Source organism: Fringilla coelebs (genome assembly GCF_963513975.1).
Source record: "Fringilla coelebs genome assembly, chromosome: 4".
NCBI lineage: Eukaryota > Metazoa > Chordata > Aves > Passeriformes > Fringillidae > Fringilla > Fringilla coelebs.
Window position 1 is genome coordinate 53,499,167 of NC_140032.1, and position 22,298 is coordinate 53,521,464.

The window sequence follows — 22,298 nt, forward strand, 5'->3', positions numbered from 1 at the left end:
TTCATTTGTGAAACAAATTCAGAGGAGTCACTGGCAATATAGCTTCTCCTACATCATTCTTCCAGCTGGGCTCAGGTTTTTCCAAAGGAATCACTCCAAGACATCATATGGTGATTACATTTATGTGCCCCTTATTCCCACAGCTGAGATTTCCCATTGTAGATGCTGGATAACAGCAGGTGTGATGGGAGCACCAGACCAAAAATCTAATACACATACTCTTTAGGGTAGAAATAGCCATCAAATTACTTACATTTGAGACCTTTTCAAAATTAGATATGCCATGCTCAATTTAAACACAAAAAAAAAAAAAAAAAGAAATTCAAATGAGACACCTAGACCCACCTTAGAGATGCCATTTTCAACAACAAAGCACTACAAACAAAACCAAAAAAAGCAGCAATATGAAATCTTGAGCAATGAGTCCTACCAGTTGTATCAGAAAAGTAGGTAATGCATACAGAAATTTAACATTAGGTGTCTATCATCCAATATATTGGCCTAGATGTATAATTTATTGTCCCATGTATTATTAAACATATCACTCAAAACCATTTCAGGGCATATTAAAAAAAAAAAAAAAAAAAAAAGCGTCTTTTTGACTCAATCTTTGATGAAGCACGAGTGGCTGAAGGGGTTTCCCAGAGCGGGGGGTTCGGTAATTTCCTCCCGGTACCTGTGTTTCAAGATGAATTCCCACCTTTTCTGCGGGCGGTGAGCGGCACGCAGAGGATGGGAGATCGCACGGCCATCTGCTGGAGAAATGGCATCACTGCCACTCCAGGAAATTTCGTGCTGACAGCGGCTGCTGGCTCTAAACCATATAATTCGGTGTTCTGAATGCGCACAGGGGAACCGGGATTTCATTACTACACACACAAAGTTAAAATAAAGCTGTCTTCAGTAAAAGCAACATCATGATGTCTGCAACTCTGAGTTTAATTGCCCTTTTGTTATAGTGGTTTTGCTCTCAGTCAAGCATTTGATATTCCCAGGTCAAAATGATGATGCTTTAATTGTTGCATTGTCCATAATGGCTTGTCTCGTTCGACTTATTAAAATGACGTCTACATTTTTTCATTCTTATAGAATTTCTTTAAAAATTGCATTGTCCATAGGATCCATGTCTTAGCCAATTTGGTGATGTGTTGCCACAAGGGAGGGAAGGTTAGAAATAGCGATCTGAACACATCACTTCCATCTCTCTCACTACTGCACTACCTTGAGAAGCATCTGTTGCCAAGCAGTTACAAGGGGGCTACCAAACAAGACTTTCCCATGTCTGGTAATAGCTATCAGGTGGTGCTAAGTGGTTTCTCCTGCCTAGACCATCAGACTGAAATAGTTACATATGACTTCACTCTGTCTGAGAGAGAAGTTAAACCAGAAGGCATTTTAAATTAGCATTTACTACAAGCAACCCACATCCCACTAACAGCACCTTTCCAGGATCTAAAGGATTGTCAGAACACCCCAGTTCCCTTGGCACAGAAACCCTTCAGTAACAATTCTGTTGTTGAACAACAGAGAGGCCAAGTGGGAGGCTCAGTGACTAGGGAGAGCCCCACTCAGCACTTTCAGTGCCTCTCCCCTGCTGTTGTGGAGCACAGGAAGGAAGACAAGGCTCTTACGCTCCCAGCTGTTCGAGTTCATTAGCCCACATCCCTTCATGGGAATTGAATAATACAGGCAGGCTTGTGCTGGTGGTCTGCTCCTCATGGGAGGCAGGATTCCAGTAGCAAGGAAGAAAAGCTTCTCTGACATAACACCTTTCATCCCAATCTCTTTAAGCATTTCTACAAGCATTAATTAATTAAATATCCCAGGGCCCCTGTGAGATAAGTGTCATCTCAATTTTCTAGATGGGTAAACTTGGTTATGCAGATAAGTGGCTTCCCCAAGTTATTCAGCAAGCCAGAAGAGGTTTAAAAATAGAACCCAGGAGATGGAACACCCGCTCCTGTAACACTTCACAGCACTTCCTTTATCCTTCTTTTTTACACAGATGCCACTACAAATTGAGTTATACAGATTTTCTTCCTGGTCAATGTTTGCCTGTTATTTTGATGCCTGTTATTTCAATTTTGTCAACTGTGACATCACCCTTCAATGCTACCCTTTACATTTTTTTAAATCTATTTTTGCTAATGTTTGCTCTCTTCTGAAAGGAAATATTTAAAACACTTGGTCCATGTTCACGGCACAGCCTTGCTGACCAACTGTGCTCTGTTATATCTGTTAATGTCTGACTCCACACTGCTGTGCAGAGAAGCATTTTGTGCCTGCCAAGGTTCTGGCTCTCTGGCACTGAAATTTCCCTCCTGGATGTGAACAATAGTGATTTTTCTTCATTCCCCTACATTAATTTTTAATCGCAACCCTTTACTTTACCGCTGCTGATTGAATTCCCTATCATATCTAATAGCCTTTCTTGCCATATTCATTAATTTAAAACCTGTATGCTGATGCCTTATCTAATTTTTCAAGGACTGCCTGCTTAAGGCCAGCATCAAAGAAAGAGCTTTTATACAGATGTAAAATTACAATATGATGCCACATGCTTGATCACCAGGGCAGAGGTAAAAGGCTATTCTGTCAAAAAGGGCACAATTATACAGGGATCATGTGTAATACCTAGAAAAATTCAGTCACTGTTGAAATGAACAGCAGAAAAACTACAAATTCAGAGAAGTAAAAAAAAGTTGACACATTATTTTATCACAAACAAAATATACTCTTGGAGCCTGAAACCAAAAGGCAAAAGGATAACACTGCTGTAGAGGAATATTACAGCAAGTATTCAATTCCTGGATTTAATTCCCCCAGCACTACAATTCTCAATAACTAAAAGGTCAAAAGTAGAGACGCACTGAAAGCAAACTCCATATTTTAGCAAAATGAAATATGGCTGGAGATTTTATGAGCATTATTTAGAGTGGAAGAGGGGAAAAGACATTCTGCTTAGATGCTCTTGAAATTCACACACAGGGAAAAGTCAACATCCCAAAGCATTTTAGCTTACTGTGCATTTTTTCTGGTTTTAAATTTAACAGAAAGCACTGCAATTGCTTTCAACAGAGCCATTTGCTCACAGATCAAACTTGCATTGTTTTCTTTTGCTCAAGTGAAGAGTTCAGACCCTTACAACTCTACTCACCTTTGGGTTGGCAGTTTTGCCCACTGTACCCAGGACAGCACTTCCATTCCAGCGACGTCACTATTTTATGTTTTATTCTGTAAGCCTGGTGTGTTGTTGTCTGGGACCTGTGAAATGAGAACAATTTAAATCTGTTTTAGGTAACCAAAGAGGAGCTGTAAGATACCTGCGTAACTTCATTACATTCATTATCTCACTTGTCATATCTTTTTATTACTGCTTGAAATTCAAAGTGAATTCTAACCAGGGTTTGGTGTTTCATTAGCAATCACAGCTTTAATACTGCAACCTCCAGATTATCTGCATGAATTTTAAATAAACCTGATGTCTACTTAGATCTCTTCCCAGAATATCTTAATCAGGATTCAAATACTGCAATCTTTTATGGAAGACATTACACTTAATAACTGAATGGAAAAAAGGGAGGCAAAAATATGATTTTCATGTACCACTTTCCTTTGAAATCAGTGGAAAAATGCGTTCACAATAAATTTACACCACATCAGCACACATTTAGTGCACACTGGAACCTTCCCTTCTGATTATTTTAAACAAGATTATACAAACATTAATCCAATAAAGTGTGAAAAATTCCACTCTGGATTTCAGAGGAAGGAGGGCCTTTCAATGTAATTGTGAAGCCTCAGTTATTACTTTTACAGCATGCAACTGCAGAGGAAGCAGCAATTTTTTTTCTGTGTTCCAACAGATTCTGCATGTCCTGGCTACCCATCACTTCTAGGTTTCTTAACTTCACAGAGAAGTCAGTTTAGAATGAACATGCTGCAGTAGGGCATACAGAATAAGCTACAGCAACTCTCCTTGCCCTTTTAAGACACTAAATACAAAGTTCAAATAAAAATAATACCACATACTCTTACTACTTATCAGCACTGACATGAAGAACACCTAAAATCTCAGAAAATATGATGATAAAACAGTTACTGAATTGTTTTGTACACACAATCCTTATATAAATTATTCCAGAAAGAGAGACAAATTTAAAGGCTGTCAGACCAAAATACCCTCCCAATGCATTAAAAAATGCCACTTTATTTTACACTCCAGTTAATGTTGTCACCCTCTCCCAAGGGATGTAATATTACATGTATTAAAATTCTCATAGCAGCTGGCAGAAGCTTTGCATGTGTCCCCAGCCAGCTTTGGCTCTAAGAAATGGCTTTTTCAGCAGCAAGAACTCAATAAAGATTAAGGTGAACTGAATTCAAGAGAGTTCCTGGTTATTTTGCTGTATGGATGGTCTTATGATAAAAACCCCTTATTCTGCATTACCATAATCCATTCCTAAAACCACTCATAAAAATGAAGTGTCCATGAAAGGAGTTAATCAGGAATAGCAATTTCAAAAATAATCCACGTTTAAAAAAATCCATGTAAACGAGTCTCAGAAATTTATGTAGCAGAGCCTTATTTATAGGAGCAGCACAAGGACCTAAAGCAAATGAAATATGAAAAAAAAAACCTAAAACAAAATAAAATTGGCAACATTTCAACCACAGGGTCTACTGTTTTGCCATGCAGTCAACTGCATTTCAGAGTACCAAATGCTAAAGAAGCTCTATTCCCAGTTTCAACTCAAAGCTTCAAGTGTGTTCTGCCATACCATCTAGAGGACAATTCTCAGAACAGTCAAACTGACTTTTAAGAGGCATTTGAAATTCGTCAAGGGAAAAATACATTAAAACCTCCATTTTGTTGGTGCTGTTTCATTTTGTCATTTTCCAAATTCATGCATGAAAATCCAATTTCACTTATGACTGAAATCTATCACTTAGAGAATACAATGAGGCACCCAAACCACCAAGGACAACCTGAATGTTTGACAGAGGTATTATTTACAAGTTCCATCCAGGCTAATTACTTGTCTAGGTTCGCTGCCTGACCAAAGCTGTGCCAGAAATAAGCACTAAACAGAGAGATAATAAAAATATTTATGCCTCTCAGGGGAAGCTTTTTGCTTCAACAGAGCACAAGCTTGGAAAACTCTACAGAAAGGTTTTTCTTCCCTGCACGTGCTTTAAAGCTTAGTACTTGTGCACGTCTCTTGGACTCAAAGACTTTTAATAGACTGGAGGGTGCCAGAGTGAGGGCGTGCTCCCTCTTGTTTTCCTTTTACTTTTTCAAGTTATAATCACATTTATGGTGTATTTGGTTGTAATTAAAGTGCTTGCAAATAGTATTTCTCCCATACCTCTGAGCACAGGATCCAATTTGCCAAGTGCAAGGCTTTTCTCTGCCTGATGAGAAGGTTTCTAGGTTATCCACCACAACTGTAGGTATGAGTCTGGTATGGACATAAGCACACCAGTTTCTGTAAAACAGAGAAGGTAAAATGATTAAAAGTACAAATAACATTTTCCACCATATGATATATACGATACTTCGGTGTGAAAGTTAAACCCATAATTTACAAATAAAACTAAGTTACAAAAATTAAGTTTGCTTCACTCAAACTGCCAATATCATCTTGGACAATTACTTACTCTTTGTGCTTCAGTAAAGAAAACAAATAATAATTTCTCCATCTCTAATACATTCATATTGCAAATATGTATTTTAATTCGAAAACATCTGTGGAGCTCCAAGAACAAAGAAGCTCTCCTAGACTGCAGTAATGACAGGTCTTAAAGCACAGCTAATTTTCCAACTACAGAAACTGGTTTATCCAGAATTCAAAGAACTGTTCAGTAAGGTTTAATCATCCACAGCTTTCATTTTATGGACAGCCTTTCTAGTATTTCTCCCTTGGCCCAGCAATACAGGTAGACTTTGTTTTCCAGTGCACTGGGAGGTCAAAGCCACACACAGCAAACTCATGCCATGGCTCCACACTTCCTTGTGCCTCTGGATACCCATCCAGAGAAGGCAGTCACATACAAAATGATCAAACTCTACATCACTGCAGCACAGGGCGCCAGAGCTGGTGAGTGCAAGAGGTGGTTTGCTGTTTCTTTTTGAAAAGGTTTCTAAGGATGTTGCAAGCAAACACAAACTGTTAAATCAGAATTTGAAACTTGGCTACAGTAGAGAATAGAATTAAATCAAAATTATAATGTGAATAACGCCTCAGGACAGATTTGTACTGGGAAATTATGCCATGGAGATATATTGGTATTCCTTGAATCAGAAGCAGGTAGATAAATGTGTGATTTTCAGAGGCTTTTGGCAAGGTCACTCACCGAAAGACATGGGGGGCAGGAGGGGGGAGGCAATCTATTACATAGTAAGAAGACAGATCATGTTATAGATAAATAAGGCATTAAATCAGAGAGATGAAAGACTAGTTGGCTTTTTCAAGAAGCAGTTTATCAACACAATCCCACATTAATCTGTAGTAGGCACTGTACTAATTAACTAGAGGGGAAGTAAGTAAATAGGGGGATGGCAGGGTTATACAGAAGTTTACAAAATCATTTTGTACAGTAAAAAAATCTCAACTTGAAGAATTGCATAAGTCTCATGATACTGAGTTTCCAACTAAGTAGGGGTCAGAAAAGGGTCTTGCAATGCAGAATCAGTTACAAATACATGCTTATAGAGATAGTACCACTACATACAGTAGCTTTCATCAGAGGAAAAAATAATCTTGGAGTTGTTGCTAATGGCTCTCTCAAAATGCCAATTTATTGGTTTGCCTTAACTAAGCTAAATAATCAAATGCTTGAAATTATTAGGGAAGGACTGAAGAACAAATAGAAATCACCACTGTTTCAGTACATCAACTCTCTGTTGCTGTGTATGAGTTTATAGCCAGTTTGAACAGAGAATTCAGGTTTGGTCCTACACCCTAAAGAGAGGCGGAAAAAAGACAAATGAAGAGCAGGAGGGATATGAAGTAATGAAATTCATTATTCAGTTAGTCTTGTTATGATAAATGGGCATCAAAACAAAACGGATTTAAAACTAAAGAAGACAAAAATGAAGGGTCAGGCAGCATTTCCATAGCCATAGACTGTGCTGCATTTGGAAGCCAAAAGGGGTTTTAAAAAGCAGTAAAACTATTTCATGAAAAAAACATGCCAATAGGATATTATCAGTTCAGTTTTTTAACAAATCAATAAGTTCCAACTTTAATCTTTGTCTCAGGAAGTCTTCCAGCTGCGGACTGGAAGGCATCCTGAAGAAAGTATTATTGTGTTTCTGCTCATGGAACAAATACCTATTTGGCCTAGTGCTGACTTTTTTCTTTCATCTTTAACTTAGTGCAGCCTTTCTCAGGGATCATGTTATTCCCTTGTCCATGCTGAAACATATTTAATTTTTGACTTGGCAGGTTAATGACTAGACATTGTTTCAATTGTAGGGCTGGTGGAGCTGCAAGCATTTCCAAACAATATTTGCATATGAGAACTTAAAGTTTATCTTTCTGCGTTGTGCTTTGCTGCTAATATTTTTTTCCATTTTCTTCCAGTAGTAGTTCTTTTCATGTTTCATGAATATATATGTCTACTCCAGATATCATACCTTGCTATGGGCTCCTTAGAGTGGAAATCAAAATACAATTAAGACCAGATTAGTTCCATTTACTTAAGTGGCATTAGTACAGATTTACAGTGCTTCAAACATGAAAAACAGCGCAAAACACAAAACAGTACCAGCATCTATCCTTAAGTGATTGCTTTTGTCTACTGAGATCCTACCAGTGTATGCACATTAAGCTCAGTATTGCTGTTCTTGGAAAATGATTCCCGAGAAAAAAAGCAGGATAAGCCAGAAAGATGCTAAAACTAACAGATTTAATCTCACAATATCTCTACTGCCAATACTGCAGCACTCCCTTTCACAACACACATTGTTTATTTGAGGAATAATGTGCCTCATACAAAGTGAGCTTTTATTGAGTGCCTTTGATCTGATTTTGCTCACTCACTCTCTGCTTGCTTGAGAGTTTTCATTAAGATAGTATTTCTTCTTAATTAGGTATAAAAAGGCTGTGCTTTTTTTGATGTTTCCTTTAGGTTCTCACTCCTTTAGTTGCTGCCTTTTATCTGTGTGTATTAATTAAAGACTCCATAAATATTTACTAAAAGTCAAATGCAGCTATCAAGCACGAGCATAAAGATTAGGCATTCTTCTCTCTTTCTCTGGGGAAGCCGCTACATTTGAGAGACATAACATTGGCAAAAAAAGGAGGAAATTTTAGTCTTTCAAGTTTTGCAAAAGAATGATGAAGTTACTTACCCACCCCTCCGGGTGGAGCATATGGGTTCTTCACAGTCTCCTGTATCACAAAGACTGGCAGTAGGAACAAAGTAATAGTGATATTTGAGTTAAACACCAGCAGCACAGGGGACTTGGTGCCCATGGAAGCATCGCCAGGAAAACAGCCCTTCCAGGGGGCTTCCTCACCGAGCATCAGGGAGCACAAGAGTAGGGCTTCTTCCTAAGGGAAGGGTCTACCACACCAGCCAGGCACTGACCTCACCAGCAGCAGAGCTACCACTGCACCAGGAACCTGCAGTGGGGTGGCAGGAACAGAGCAAGGAGCAGCCCAGCAGGGCCCAAGTAGGGAGCCAGGTCCAGAAGACTGCTAGAGACAAGCAGCCTCATAAGGAAAATAGCAGAACCTCAGCCTGGGCTTCAGTGGAGTCCTGGCACAGGGGTGTGGGTGGAAGCTACAGGTGAGGTTGCTTAGGACAATCAAGGCTTGTTATCCTCTCAGCGCAGGCATGAGATCTCTTCCTTTTCACAGCTGTGGTGAGGGTTCTGCAAATTCATACCCAAGATTAAAAACTGTATTTTTTTTCCTCTGAAGTGCAGCACAGAGATTTAAAAAAAAATTAAAGACCTCTCAGCATATGAATAGGATACTAAATATTTCTTAACAAATGCAGGAAGTGATTCTGGGCCAGACTGACACTGATCTATTCAGGAGGAGCTCTGACTAAGCATGGGGATTTGCTTATGATTTAAACTAAGTATAGAGAATGCAAATATCTAAATTCCTCAATAAATCTTACCAATTAACTGATGGCATACAAAGTCTGCTCAGAAAACCGCTGAAGCAATAATGCCATCTCTAGCTGTTATGCAGTACCACATGCGAATTCCTGTTCCACATTAGATCTCTAGGAAGTGAGGAGCTAAAGCCTTGGGCAGCTGGGTGTTAAGCATCCCAGCTCTGAAAATAAAGAAGCCAATTATAGGGGTCAGATTTTAAAATCTGGGCTACAGTGAGGCAGGGGTGAGGTTAGGGATTTGGGCCTGTGGCTCCCTAGCCTGCACTTTAACCTTGCACGCAGATCTAACAGCTCACCAGAGAAAGGGATGAAGCAGAAGATGTACAGCAGTATTGTCATTGACAACCTGTTCTGCAGTGCACATGTTTGGGGTATACATCATAGTAACTGAGAGCCATTTTACACCTGAGCAAATGGGGTCAATGAGAAGATAAAAGAATGAAAACAGGCATTAAAAAAATTGCAAAGACATGAAAGCACTGGAATATATTTTCAGTTAAAAAACCAAACAACCCTACCTGCCCCCAAACCTTTAAAAATTCACACTGTACAATTAATATTATTATTAGTAGTAGGAGGAGTAGTATTAGTATTAGTATTAGTATTAGTATTAGTATTATCTAGCTTTGAGGAACAGCTATTGTGACTTGCCCATTTGGAGATACCTTCCAAAGGAAAATATGTTCCAGTACACCCCAAATGTTAAGGGCTATTCTTGTTTTTTAAAGACAGTCTGAACTCAGCCTCTGGTCTCTACCAAAAATGTAACTAACCTGAGCAGATTGTTTCCATTTAAAATATTTAACTCATTCTTAATGTACGTGAGTGCAATGTCTGAAACTGTGGTTCTCACGTGGCCCAGCAATCTTTGATCAGGCTAAATTGGAGGAAATATTCAGAGCAAAAGAGCCCCTGGTGTGACTCATAATTAAGTTTACGCTACCAATGAAATAAGCTCATTAAGAGACGTTAAGAATGTAAATATAATTTTGAAATCAAATTGTCTGAAAAAATGTAGATTTGGAAATAGAAGATGAAGCGTGGCAGAAGAACTATGACAGGCTGTGTTAATGCAAAGGCAGAACAGAAGACAACTGATTTGCATAACAGGACTTTAAACCTGAAAATCCTCTTTACCCTCCCTGGAATAATTTATTCCAGATCATCAACACAGGCTTCTAACATGCAGATTTTGTTGAGGGCTGGAGAAGCCTAGCGTCTCTTTTGCATTGAGCCTGATTTCAATCAGGAAAGCTGTATTTAAAAACAAAACAAAACCCTCATAACATACAACAAGAAAGAGCAGTACAAGTCCCCAGCTGGCAAAAAGCCCAAGTGACAGATTTCATCCTCCCCTCGCATGTCTTGGCCAGGAACATGCACTGGTGGCAACGCGTGGGAGAGTCCTCAGGCCTTTGAAGCAGCCTCCTTGATGTGGTGTTTGCTGCGGTATTTGCAGCTTAAATCAAACTATTCCTGGCCCAGCTCTGCACTCAGTGGGCTTTGGCTGCTCCCAAATGTGACATCCCACCCTCAGGGGTCAGGAAGCACCCACACCGAGCAGCAGGGCACGGCAGGAGGAGCAGCATGGAGGCTGTGAGCCCTCAGGGGTGAGGAAGCACCCGCACCGAGCAGCAGGGCACGGCAGGAGGAGCAGCATGGAGGCTGTGGGCCCTCAGGAGTGAGGAAGCACCCACACCGAGCAGCAGGGCACTGTAGGAAGAGCAGCATGGAGGCTGTGAGCCCTCAGAAGTGAGGGAGCACCCACACCGAGCAGCAGGGCACGGCAGGAGGAGCAGCATGGAGGCTGTGAGCCCTCAGGGGTCAGGGAGCGCCCACACCGAGCAGCAGGGCACTGTAGGAAGAGCAGCATGGAGGCTGTGAGCCCTCAGGAGTGAGGGAGCACCCACACCGAGCAGCAGGGCACGGCAGGAGGAGCAGCATGGAGGCTGTGAGCCCTCAGGAGTGAGGGAGCACCCACACCGAGCAGCAGGGCACGGCAGGAGTTGCAGCATGGAGGCTGTGAGCCCGTCTGCTCGGCAGCCTCGGCAGCCAGAGCCCTCTGGGCCTCGGGGCCATTCTCAGTTCCAAGTCCTGCGCCGGGAATTGGCCCCGGAGCCTGCCCAGGCGGCTGGAACAAATCGCCCAGAGCGGGCAGCGGCCCATCGTTGGCACACAGACGCTGCCTTTAAGCCTGTCTGTGGCTTTTGGGATCCCCACCTGCTGTTTCGGGGGACACTCGAGAGCTCTTAAACTCGTTTTTGCTCTGTTAAACGCTGTCCTAAGCCGCGATCAGCCGGGCTCAGGCCGGCAGTGCCGGGCACGGCTGGCAGGTGGCGGCCGCAGCCCGCGGAGGTGTCGGCGCTGGAGCACCCGATGCCTCTGAAAAGTCAAGTACCATTTACACCAGGTTTTTTAGGGTCCCTGCAGTCCCCCCTCCACAGCGCATTTCTGTTGTAAAATGTTCCCCGGGTCCGTTGTCGAGAAAAAAAGCAAACTTCACAAAAACTGCCGGCAATGCCTCTACGTGATTGCTTCTGCCTGCTTGTAAGCACACCCCACAGGAGCACCAGTGCTAGTCAGACCACAAAGGGTATAGAATCAGTCGCCTTCATATCGTACCTGAAAATGACGGATTTTTGTCTGTGAGTAAATAAGATTACCCGGCTTTTAATAGAAATGGTATTCAATCAGCCCAGCTGAACATCACTGACTCATGAAAATGAGATTACTGTTTTGCTGATGGAATACAAAAAGACCCAGAGCTGGAGCTATTGCCAAAGTTCATGCCCAGCTTGGCGGTTGTACCTCATTCATGTTGTATATAGCTTATTTCTATTTCACAGAATAGTTAATGAAATACTCACCTTGATTCTACAACAGTTTTAATTTTATATTGTCCTTTACACCTGAGCAAAGGGGATACACAAAGATGCTGCAAGCATCTAAAGCCAGGAGATGCTGGCTTTTCAATTTGCTTTAAACAACTGGCCAAGTTTGGACAAGGAGAGAGAATGTTGATTGACACAGTGTAAACACTCAGATTATAAGGATAGCAAGCACCCTCGCAAGGTTCTTTTTTGATATTGCATGGGAGACTGGCTTTGGCAATTTCCTTTGCATTCCACTAGGTGACCACAGAGACTTCTCACTGTGATATGGTAAATTCTGTATCTTTAAGTGAATGTCGGTCATCTTTCAAAAATAAAAGCTCTATTTCAAAAAGAAATTATAAGCGTGAACAAAAAACAGTTGATTCTTTAGGTTCGGTGCCCAGCTTTCTTTGCTCTGAAATGTATGAATCTCAGTTGCAATAAAAATTCAGTACTCACTAGGGACTGACCACAAAAAAATTAAATTGGAAAATGTGTTTTACAAGCTGGCTGGAATGGAAGAAACTAAAAGGTGCATGTGACATATAATATAAACCAGTAAGTGATAGTAAAATATGTTATAGGATATGTTTTTATCCCTGAGAAACAGCTGACTTGTTGACACCGACTGGAGCATTAGGTGTCAAAGATTTGTTTAATGTTTTTTTTCAGGACTCAGTGTCCTGACATTTTGTCCTGTCTATTACAAAGCACAAATTCTGCTTTCATCACTCATTTCCTTTTTTCGTATTACAATACTGAAGCCTTGGACTGAGAACAGCCTCTTTGTTTCATCTGAATTTTTATTTACACTTTGTCCTCCCTCGTGCTGCAAAAATTAATTCACATTTCCACTTATCTAGCACTTCACCAATCTTTTTAAGCATTTAAAATGTTCTCTTGTTGCAAATCAGATCACCTCTTTGATACATGATTGTTCACTCCATGTTCAGAGCTCTTTACACAATCAAACTTTTCCAGATAGAATTTAGACTTTGGAGAAGATATCCATTAATCTTGAATCTTTGAGAATTAAACAGCAAAACACATCCAAAAATGCAGACAAACTGCTCTGTAAAGAGGTCTGAATTCCTTTTTACTTCAGGAATATAAATTTATTTTCTATCTTCTAATTGACCCAGAGTATAAAATTCATTAAGGTATCTCTGGTCTTGTCTACTGTCAGTGCTTTCCAGGTAACCTTCAGTAGTATTGGTGTTCACTGCTTTTTTAGTGCCTTTGTGATCTGCAGAAAAGGAGATTGCAGTATGGCAGCGATGGCTTCTCCACTTTGAGAAATGCTGACAATAAAAAAAAGAAACCTTTGTAAGTGACAAAATGAAAATATAAAAAATAAGATCCATTAAAGTTTCCAGGGTGAATTTGTCCTTGTTTATAACGTTGTTTTGGGCAACTTCTCTTTTCTTGTTTCTTGTCCCTTCATTAAATGATTAAAAGCCTTGCCAGTTTCTTTGTATCTGATTTGCCACTTAATCATACAGATACATATCTTTATGCTGTCACTGTCTGATCTTATGGGGCTCTTGAACAGAAAGGATCTGAGCCAAAGTCCATGAAAATTCAAGGTGATTTTTTTTCCACAGGCTTTTCCTCAAGACCAATGGTGTTGCTTACCAAGAACGTGATACAGAATAGATGCTCTGTATCAGATTTGGCAGAAAAACTGACATTTGCAACACTTGCATTCTCTATCTGGCAACACAGATAATGACTTTGGAAGACACAGGGGGACACACCTTGCTGCAAAGATCTTCTGCATAGCTGTAGTACAAGATTCTGGGGACAAAGATTGTCAAACACACCCTGACCCAGCCACCAAGGCAACCTCAGGCCTGTGTAAGAGCTTCTTCCTTCCTTCCTTCCAGGTCATAGTGAATATACTCAGTGAGGCAGAAACCTAAGCCATGTGTGACTGTATTTTTTGTAAATGCACAGTGATGCAAAATCTTAGGAAATCGATTCAAGAATTGTTCTCTCTGCTCCATTAAAAAGTGACATGATGAAAAGAGACTGTGAACCTTGCATTAACCAGGCAGTTAAATCAGGTTTCTACGTGCCTCATGTATCTGAACTGTCTGCTGATCTTAACCATTCATTTTAATTTGCCAGTACACTAGATTTCTACCAAGCTGATACGGACAAAAGCAATTTCCAGAGAGAAATGCACATGTCTGGTCATGAGAATGAAATATTTCAGCACTTCTATCACATGTGACAGCTAAGCAAATCTGTCCCTGGTGCTGACTCTATTAAACCCTTCTGTGCTTCGTAAAAAAATACTGTCACCTCAGCACTACCCAATATAATGGTAAAGGAAGTCTGTAAAGACCCTCAATGGCTTCAAGATAACCAGGAAAAGTGTAACATACACATAATAAGAGAAAAGAGTAATGCAGAGCCACTCAGCAATGTGGGGATACTGTGCCTAAATTAAAACCTGAATGAAGGTCTCACGTATTCAGGAGCTGCCTTAGATAGTAATTAATAAAATCAGGTTCAGAATGAAAAGATGAGTGTACTGGTCTCAGGACTCCACCTGAGATGTATTCCATGACACCACTATTGTTTAAGCTCCTTTACACAGTGAAATACTGCAATTGTCTCTCTCCACAGGCTGAAAAACATGTATCTCAAATAAACTCAATTGAAAAGAATGCATCATAAATTTTCTTCTTTCACACCAAATTGATACTACGATTTATGTCACTTAATTTCAGAGAAATTCTCTCACTCTACATTTTATTATTTCTTTATTCCTGGATATGTATGCATTAAACTTTGAAGATAGGTAGAAATAAAAAAAAAAAAAACAAAAAACTGCATAATTGGAGAGACATTAAGTTTCACATTTCAGAAGGTAAGTCAAATTCATTACTAGGAGTGAAGAAATTAATTTTCCTTCAGCTCAGGCCATTCCAGATGTGCTTCCTCTGAAGTTTTCTTATCCTCATGAAAGCTTGGGTGCAGACCCTGCCTGAAGGGGAGATACCTCACCACAGAAAATACTCTTCTGAAATGGTTTGAGAGCAGACAGCAACAAATTGTGTTCTTCTGTACCTATTAGAAGGTTAATTATAAAATTGTTCCAATGTGAAGGAACAGGACTTACATTTCTGTGCCAATGAAGAATAAGGAAGAGATCCATTTTTTTAGAGAAAAGGATATGCCAAGTATTCAGCCCTTGTAATACTACATCAGGATGTGCTAGAGAGAGGTTCAAAGCCTAACCTAGCTCTAGAGTGCATGTGATAAGATTTGGGTGCATAATATTGTCCTCACATAACGTAGGGTAGCAACAGCAAGGGAATTATCTTTGTAATTATGCCATTAAGGCACATGACCTCCTTCAGAAAGGGGTTTTTGGGTAATTAAATTCATACAATGGACACATATAGTACCTTGTGAACAATCTAACAGCCTTGCAGATTCTCTAAGAAAGTGTATGTATTGGTATTTTTTAAATTAGAAATGTTTAAAAACAAATGCTCATTCTTGGCTTCCTTCTTGTTTTCCTTCCTTGTCTCTCACAGATTTCTCTCTATTGTTCCATTTAGAAATATAGAGCCTTCTAACATCAGCATCTCTGCACATATGTTAGCACAATGGGTTGTCATAAAGGATTACAGAGTCATGCAGCTCCTACAAGGTCACTCAAAAATTCAGGTTGGAGTACAGACTATAACCAAAGAGGTGCTTTAATTCAAAGTAAGTTCAAAAAGCAAATTTTTCTTCCAAATTTCCTCAGAGACAGTACACTTTACAGCTGTGGAATCTGCTATTGAGTCATGCTCTGCTCAGGCTTCAAATGAGTAAAACCTTGAAGAAAGCTGTGTCTTTATTGGAATTCTTGCAGTATCTTTTTCACTTTGTGATTTATTTAAAAAAAAAAAAAGAAAATATATGGTACTAATTATTTAGGGTGTAGTCAATGGCACCTACACTTAATAAATAAAAAATTTTGTCTTCTTATGCATATTTTCTCAGCAGTAGCTTTTCAGGTGTTTCACAGCAGTGATTAGTAACAGTCAACACCCTAGACTAGGCATTTTCTCATGTCTTTGCTGTAAAAGAAAAATGAGTCACAGGCAAGTTTATTATTCATCCAGGTCTAATCCAGAAGGAGAAGAAGGTGGAACAGTGAAGTGACTTAAGTCACAGTCCAGGTCATGGCAAAAGTGGAAGGGAAGTTCAAAACATCACAATCTTTTTGTAAAAACACATATACAGTGGGAAGGCAAGCCTTGTAGCACAGTGAAAAGGACTGAGCCACACCAAAAACTCTAGATATTTACTAGAGAGGGAGAGGCTATGTAGCTCAGCAGTTTGAGCAAGAAAATGGGGATTCAGCATTCAATTTTGTGCTGGGGTTTCATGATGCTACACATTCCTGTAAATGTGATATGCAACCCTGGCTTTATTGCTAACTAGATTAGTTGACTCCAACATGCATTTTGCACAGCAGGCTGCTCCTTGACCACTCATGAAATTAGGTGCTAGCAAATACAAGATTTGCTTCTTTTGCCTCTCTGCAGCTGCAACCATTATGATATTTAAATAAAAGTATCATTATGATAAATAAAATACATGACCATCTTCACCTGGGACTAATTTTTTGCTACTTGTATTTATATTTCAAGTAAAAGGTAGAAATCTGATTCAAAGAGTTTTGCTGAAGATTAATTTAATTGGAATACTGTTCTTGAAGAAAGCTGCAAAAGCTGAAGACCAAGGTTAGCATGTATTAGGATTAATTTCAGTGGAGATGTAGCTATCAGCACTCATGTGAAAAGAGACTCCATTTAACTCAGGTGAACTCAGACATTCTGCCAAACACTGTGGTAAGGTGGTAACACATGACTTTTAGAACTTAGTGTGCCAGGAAATCTGTCTGGGAAACAGCTCCTTTACTGGGCTCTGTCTTACAAGCAAAGGACTCCTTTCCTTTGGGTCCTTATGCATTATTTCTCTTACATCCAAAACATGCTCAGGTGAATGGGAATCTTTTCTTTCACTTGAAGGAGCATTAACTCCCAGCCACATGCAGCAAGAAAATTGTAGGAGTGATGATTTATTTCATCCTTTCCATGATTTTGGATGCTACTATACGGGAAAGTAGTATTAAAAGAAGAAATCTATACTTTGAAAGCCCATTCTCCAAAAATACTATGGAAAAAAATCCTTTGCATCTTTCATTTTCTTCCAGTATCTGATTCTATATCAGCAATTAAGGGAAACTTGCAATATCTGCAAAGTCATTGTTAATATCCCCATTGAGAACTGAAAACATTGAGGAACAAAGAAAAGAATTGAGTGCTCCAGAACTATAAAACTAGACAGTAGAGTTTGATATACTCTTTTATGCTCAGCTATTGTGTATTAAGTTATAGAGCTCTGAAAGCACATTCATCTACAACATCACTTTTCATAAGTTTTTTATCACAGAATAGGATGTTTCAAATTGTCAGACATTGATGCATTTTGTACATTTAATTGCTTGTATTTTCAATTTAGTGGAAAAGTTTACAAACAATATTTTTTAATAGATTCAAAATGAAATAGTGCATTTGCAATTTCTTTTATCCACAGGAAAAGAAGAAAAAAAAATCAACAGCAGTTTACTGTGCATAAAACAGGCAGCAATCTATTGTTGTCCTTTCCTACCCATATATGATAATGGCTTCCCTGTTGATTTTGAGAACTATCCTAAGGAATAAAACATTGCAGCATTTACTCTGTTAGAAATTTCTCAATGTTTTTGCCAGAGTAAATGCTGCCAGTTTGGTCCCCTACTTGTTTTAGATGGTCTTTTTTAAGGTCAAAAAATAATTTTACTGAAATTGCTAGGACTTTTGCCAATTATGCCACTGGAAACAGGAAAATAAGCAGTACATAGGAGACAAGAAAAAATATGTAGCTTACTTTCCCCTGGTAGTTTCAAAGCCGGATGCTTTGGAGTTGGCATCCTGCTGGCTCCTGGTGATACCAGTGCTGCGGGAGGACTGCTTGACAGATCTGTTCCCTGTAGCTGTATCCAGGCTTGTAGCGACCCCTTGAAGCAAAGGGATCTCTCCAGCAGTGCTTTGTAAGGTCCCTTTGCTGCGAGATGAGCTTCCCACCTTGTCTCTGCCAGAGTCACCATCACTGTGCACATTTGACTGACTTGCAGGGGTAGACATTGTAGGACTGGAAGGTTTCTTCACTGCTGTCATTCCCAGTGTCTCACCTGCAGATGCAAAAGGAGGTCCCTGTGAGGCTCTTGCTTTGGCAGCTTCAATTTCAGAATGGGGTGACCCCCTAATTGTGGTCAGAGACGGAGTCAAGTTTGAGTGACTTGTCTGGGTTTCATCGCCTTGTCCTGTGGTCCAGAGCTTTCCTAGAGTGCTGAATCCAGTGCTGCCCCTCTCTAAGTGCAGCAGGAGCAGCAAGAAAATGATCTCTTTCATTCTGATGGTTTGTAAACGCTACAAGTTATCTCACATTTATTTCCTAAACAAGAAATCCTCTAGCTTCTCTCTCCTCCTGGGCTGCTGCTCAGATAGTGAGCCTAGCCAGAGGATGCCCTGACAGGCTTTATTTCTGTAGAAAGGAAACAGGTTTTGGTGTTTCAAAACTGACTGAGGAAGCCTGGTTTCCTGTTTCTGTGGATCCCTCTGCAACCTGTGACCCCTTGGAGAGCAGGACCCTGGCAGCCAACGTGGGAGGAAAAAAAGAAGTCTGCAGAAAGCACAGGATAAAGATTAATGGTGCGATAGAAATGTGGAAAAATATGTACTGTGAAGTAATCCTGAGGGATGAAACCTGAAATTATTGGCTATTTTTCCTTTCACAGGTACATGAACAAACAAGTGACTTATCACATGTGCCCTTTGGATGGTTCAAACTTATGACCTTGTTATTGGAAAAAGAGTTAACAAAACTGGTGTGCTACAAAAAGCCAAACATTTGCTGTGTCTTCTCTTTTTTCTCTGCTCATTTAAGCACACTGCTGCTAAAGGTATAGATATAAGGAAGAGTACTGTACCTACCACTGACGTCCATGCCTGGAGATATTCAAAACCTGACTCAAAACTCAAAGACAAGACCCTGAGCAATATGATCTCAGCCCTGCTTAGAGTTAGGTTCTGGACCAGATGACCTTTGGATGTCTTTTCCAGTCTATATCACTCCATGAAATTATGCTTAGTGGCTGCAAGGTTGAACACTGCAGCCAGGAAAGAGGAGATGAAAACTTTCCTCCTCTTTTGCCATTCTCCAGCTCTCTGAGAGTAAGGCTGCTTAGTTTCTTCCTGAAGGAAAAGAAAGAGAAAAGGTAATTGCTGTAGAAATTGCATAGAGAAATACAACATGAAATTTTAAAGTGGGTACAAAGCAGCAACAGAATAGACCTGTCAGGAGCCATATAGATCTGAGAGGCCATTGCACATCAGTTCAAAAAGCCTCTGGCCACTGGCACAAGTGCTGCACTAAGGTCTACGGACAAGACATCCCTGAAAGCAAGCTCACACACCTGCAAACAGAACAGCAACTTCTGGGTGTGCTTCATGTCATTTGAGGATCACCTTTTCTCAAAATCAGATGCAAAATCCCCGTTCCATGGAAATCTGATGACTAACAGGGACACAATGGAAAAGCTGGTAAATTCCTTGCATATTTTTTCAGAAAATACTTTCGAAAAAGCCCCAACACCAAACCAATAAACCCAAGAGCAAAACACCAAACATGGGGGATAAACCACCAGCTTTTGTTGCAGTCAAATAAATGTCTGTGATGGTTTTTCCTACTTAGAAGATTTGGATAACAGTATCTTGCTTTCAGTTTCTAGGTGAAAAAGTTGTGCTAAATGGTCGGCATTTCCCTCTCTTATGGTTTATTTTTCTGGTTTATTGTCTTGGAAAGCACGGGCTTCTCCTGTGTAAGTAAACCAGATGCAATTTTATGATAAAACATACTAGAAAAGATAAGCAGTTGTGCCTTCTTTTGGAGACTATTTCCACTCTCTTTTTTCTTTCTCATAGTGAAATCTGTACATGACCTTTGAATGTAGGACACAGGAGACAATCTAATGAGCAATTTAATTTAAAGACTAACACAAGCAATTTAGCTTGTGTGCTTAGCTTTTTGAGCGTTATATTTGAGATTTTGAATTAGTACAGTTACCTGAATTAGCATTTAGCAGGCCATATTTTTTAGAAATTCCTAGACAAAATGAATAGGAAATAAGTGTTGACTGTATTTGCAACTTAAATGCAAGCTGATTTTAATAAAAAAAATACAGCAGCTACATACTCTATTTATTTATGCAGTTAGAGTGCATAATAGCAAAAAAGCTTGGATTCTGCTTTGTGTCACTCCATTGCAAGTGTTAATTCTGCCTCTAAATTCAGAGAAATGACTGCAGATTTTCACTAGTGCAGAAAAAAGTAATGCAAAAGAGTTCTGGATTTTGGTGGTTGGTAGATTTCACTACAGCAGTGATTATTTCCCTGTCTGAATACTCCAAAATGAAAATCTATTGGTTATATTACTTCATTATCATATGCCTGGGCTTCAGATGAAAAATAAAATTGTTTGAAGGCTGTTTTTATTTAGCAAAACAATCTTGGCACTGTAACAAACTCATGATATCCCTTTTCAGACTGTTGTATGCTGGATCTGAATCCTAAGCTCATTATAAGTCTTATTTCAGCATTAGTTCACATCCAAGTGCTGCTTGTCTTGATATAAACCCAGGAAAAGATCAGCACTTGGATGCATTTGGTGAAACTCAGGACTAAATTCAAATTTCTCCTGATATCTCCCACTCAACATGCTGCCCACTCCTGTAAGCATAAATTCTAAGTGCCACATTTTTTGTATTAGTTGTGTATTCATGTTACTGAAATCCCTGCACATTGGGCTGGCCTCATAGGCTTTTCTTGGAAATTTTAAAAATTGAGCTTGGACCAGAAGCTGGATCTCAATATTCCAGTCCATGTTAATTGTCCAGATCAGAGTCTACACTCATACGTGCTGCTGAACACATATTCTTTCACTCCATGAGTTTTAACTCTACAGGTAGTGGCACATTCAGCATGAGTTGTTGAGAGCCTCTCATCTCCTGTGAGAGCAAAAGATGGTAAAAGAAGCAGTTTTCTGGGAGGTGGAAATGGATTGTGAAGATGCAAACGCACTCCTGAGGTTGTCACCAGGCTACATTATATAAAAGAGCAGTACCCTTCTGCTAACAGAAGACTTATCCCTGTTCTGTGCTGCAGAAGAACACAATTTATTTTCAGGGTCACAGCTGTGGTTCTTCAGACAAGGTGAGTTACTTATGGCTGAGTGGGCTGACCAAAGAGTGTGATTTTAGAAACGCTTTTATATTTTACATTTGCTACCGGCACACACTCAACACTGTGACTTCAGACAAGTCCCTGAACATCTCACTGTATAACCTGAGCCATCTTCAGGAACTTTCACCTCTCCCCAAGCACTGTGAGGAGAGCATCAGATTTGCTCTCCTCCGAGTTACCAGACTGCATAGCCATCTTGGCAGAGTTACTGTTGATCCTCCAGGTTATTTAACAACTTCAACAAGATTGCCATGGCTACACAGCCACAGTTTGTCATCCTCATTCTTCAGGCTTCACCAGTAGAAAACCTACTCCCAGTCTTAGGCAGAGTAGTCTGAATCCATAGGGATTTTTTACCCCAGAACTATTCAGGCCAAGAACTGCACAGCCACATCATCTTTCTCCTCTACCTCTGCTGGCAGCTACAACACCTGTAAAACAGTGCTCATTCAGTTGGCTCTCTGCTCAGCACCTGGGGTCACAAGCAATATGGTAAAATGAGAGTGCCTATGCCAGTGTTGTGGTTTAACCCCAGCCAGCAATCAAGCCCCATGCAGATTACTCAATTCTTCACCAGTTGGATCAGGAAGAAAAGCAGAAAGGCAAGAGGTTGAAAACTCATGTGTTGAGATACAGACAGTTCACTAGGAAAAGCAAAAGCCACACAAGCAAGCAAAGCAGAACAAGGAATTGATTCAGTGCTTCCCATGGGCAGGCAGGTGTTCGGCCATCTCCAAGTGAGCAGGGCCCTGTCACCTCTAATGGTTACTTGGGAAGACAAACACCATCAGTTCCGACATCCCCTCCCCTTCCTCCTTCTTCCCCACCCTTAATACACTGAGCATAATGCCATATGGTGTGGAATAGCCTTTTGGTCATTTTGGGGTCAACAGTCCCAGCTGTGGCTCCTCCCAACCTCCCACACACCCCAAAA

At 40.2% G+C, this 22,298-nt stretch overlaps 1 protein-coding gene across 1 annotated transcript in view; it reads right to left on the bottom strand.

Moving 5' to 3' along the window:
- The window catches only part of MMRN1 (multimerin 1), a gene marked incomplete at its 5' end in the record, with an annotated part of 38,421 nt that extends 19,946 nt beyond the window's left edge, over positions 1-18,475 (bottom strand). The window contains 3 exons of the mRNA XM_084204816.1: positions 3,158-3,264; positions 5,370-5,489; positions 17,952-18,475. Coding sequence (XP_084060942.1) covers positions 3,158-3,264; positions 5,370-5,489; positions 17,952-18,475 — 751 coding nt within the window. The remainder of the gene's footprint in view (positions 1-3,157; positions 3,265-5,369; positions 5,490-17,951) is intronic.
- Positions 18,476-22,298: the final 3,823 nt, after the last annotated feature.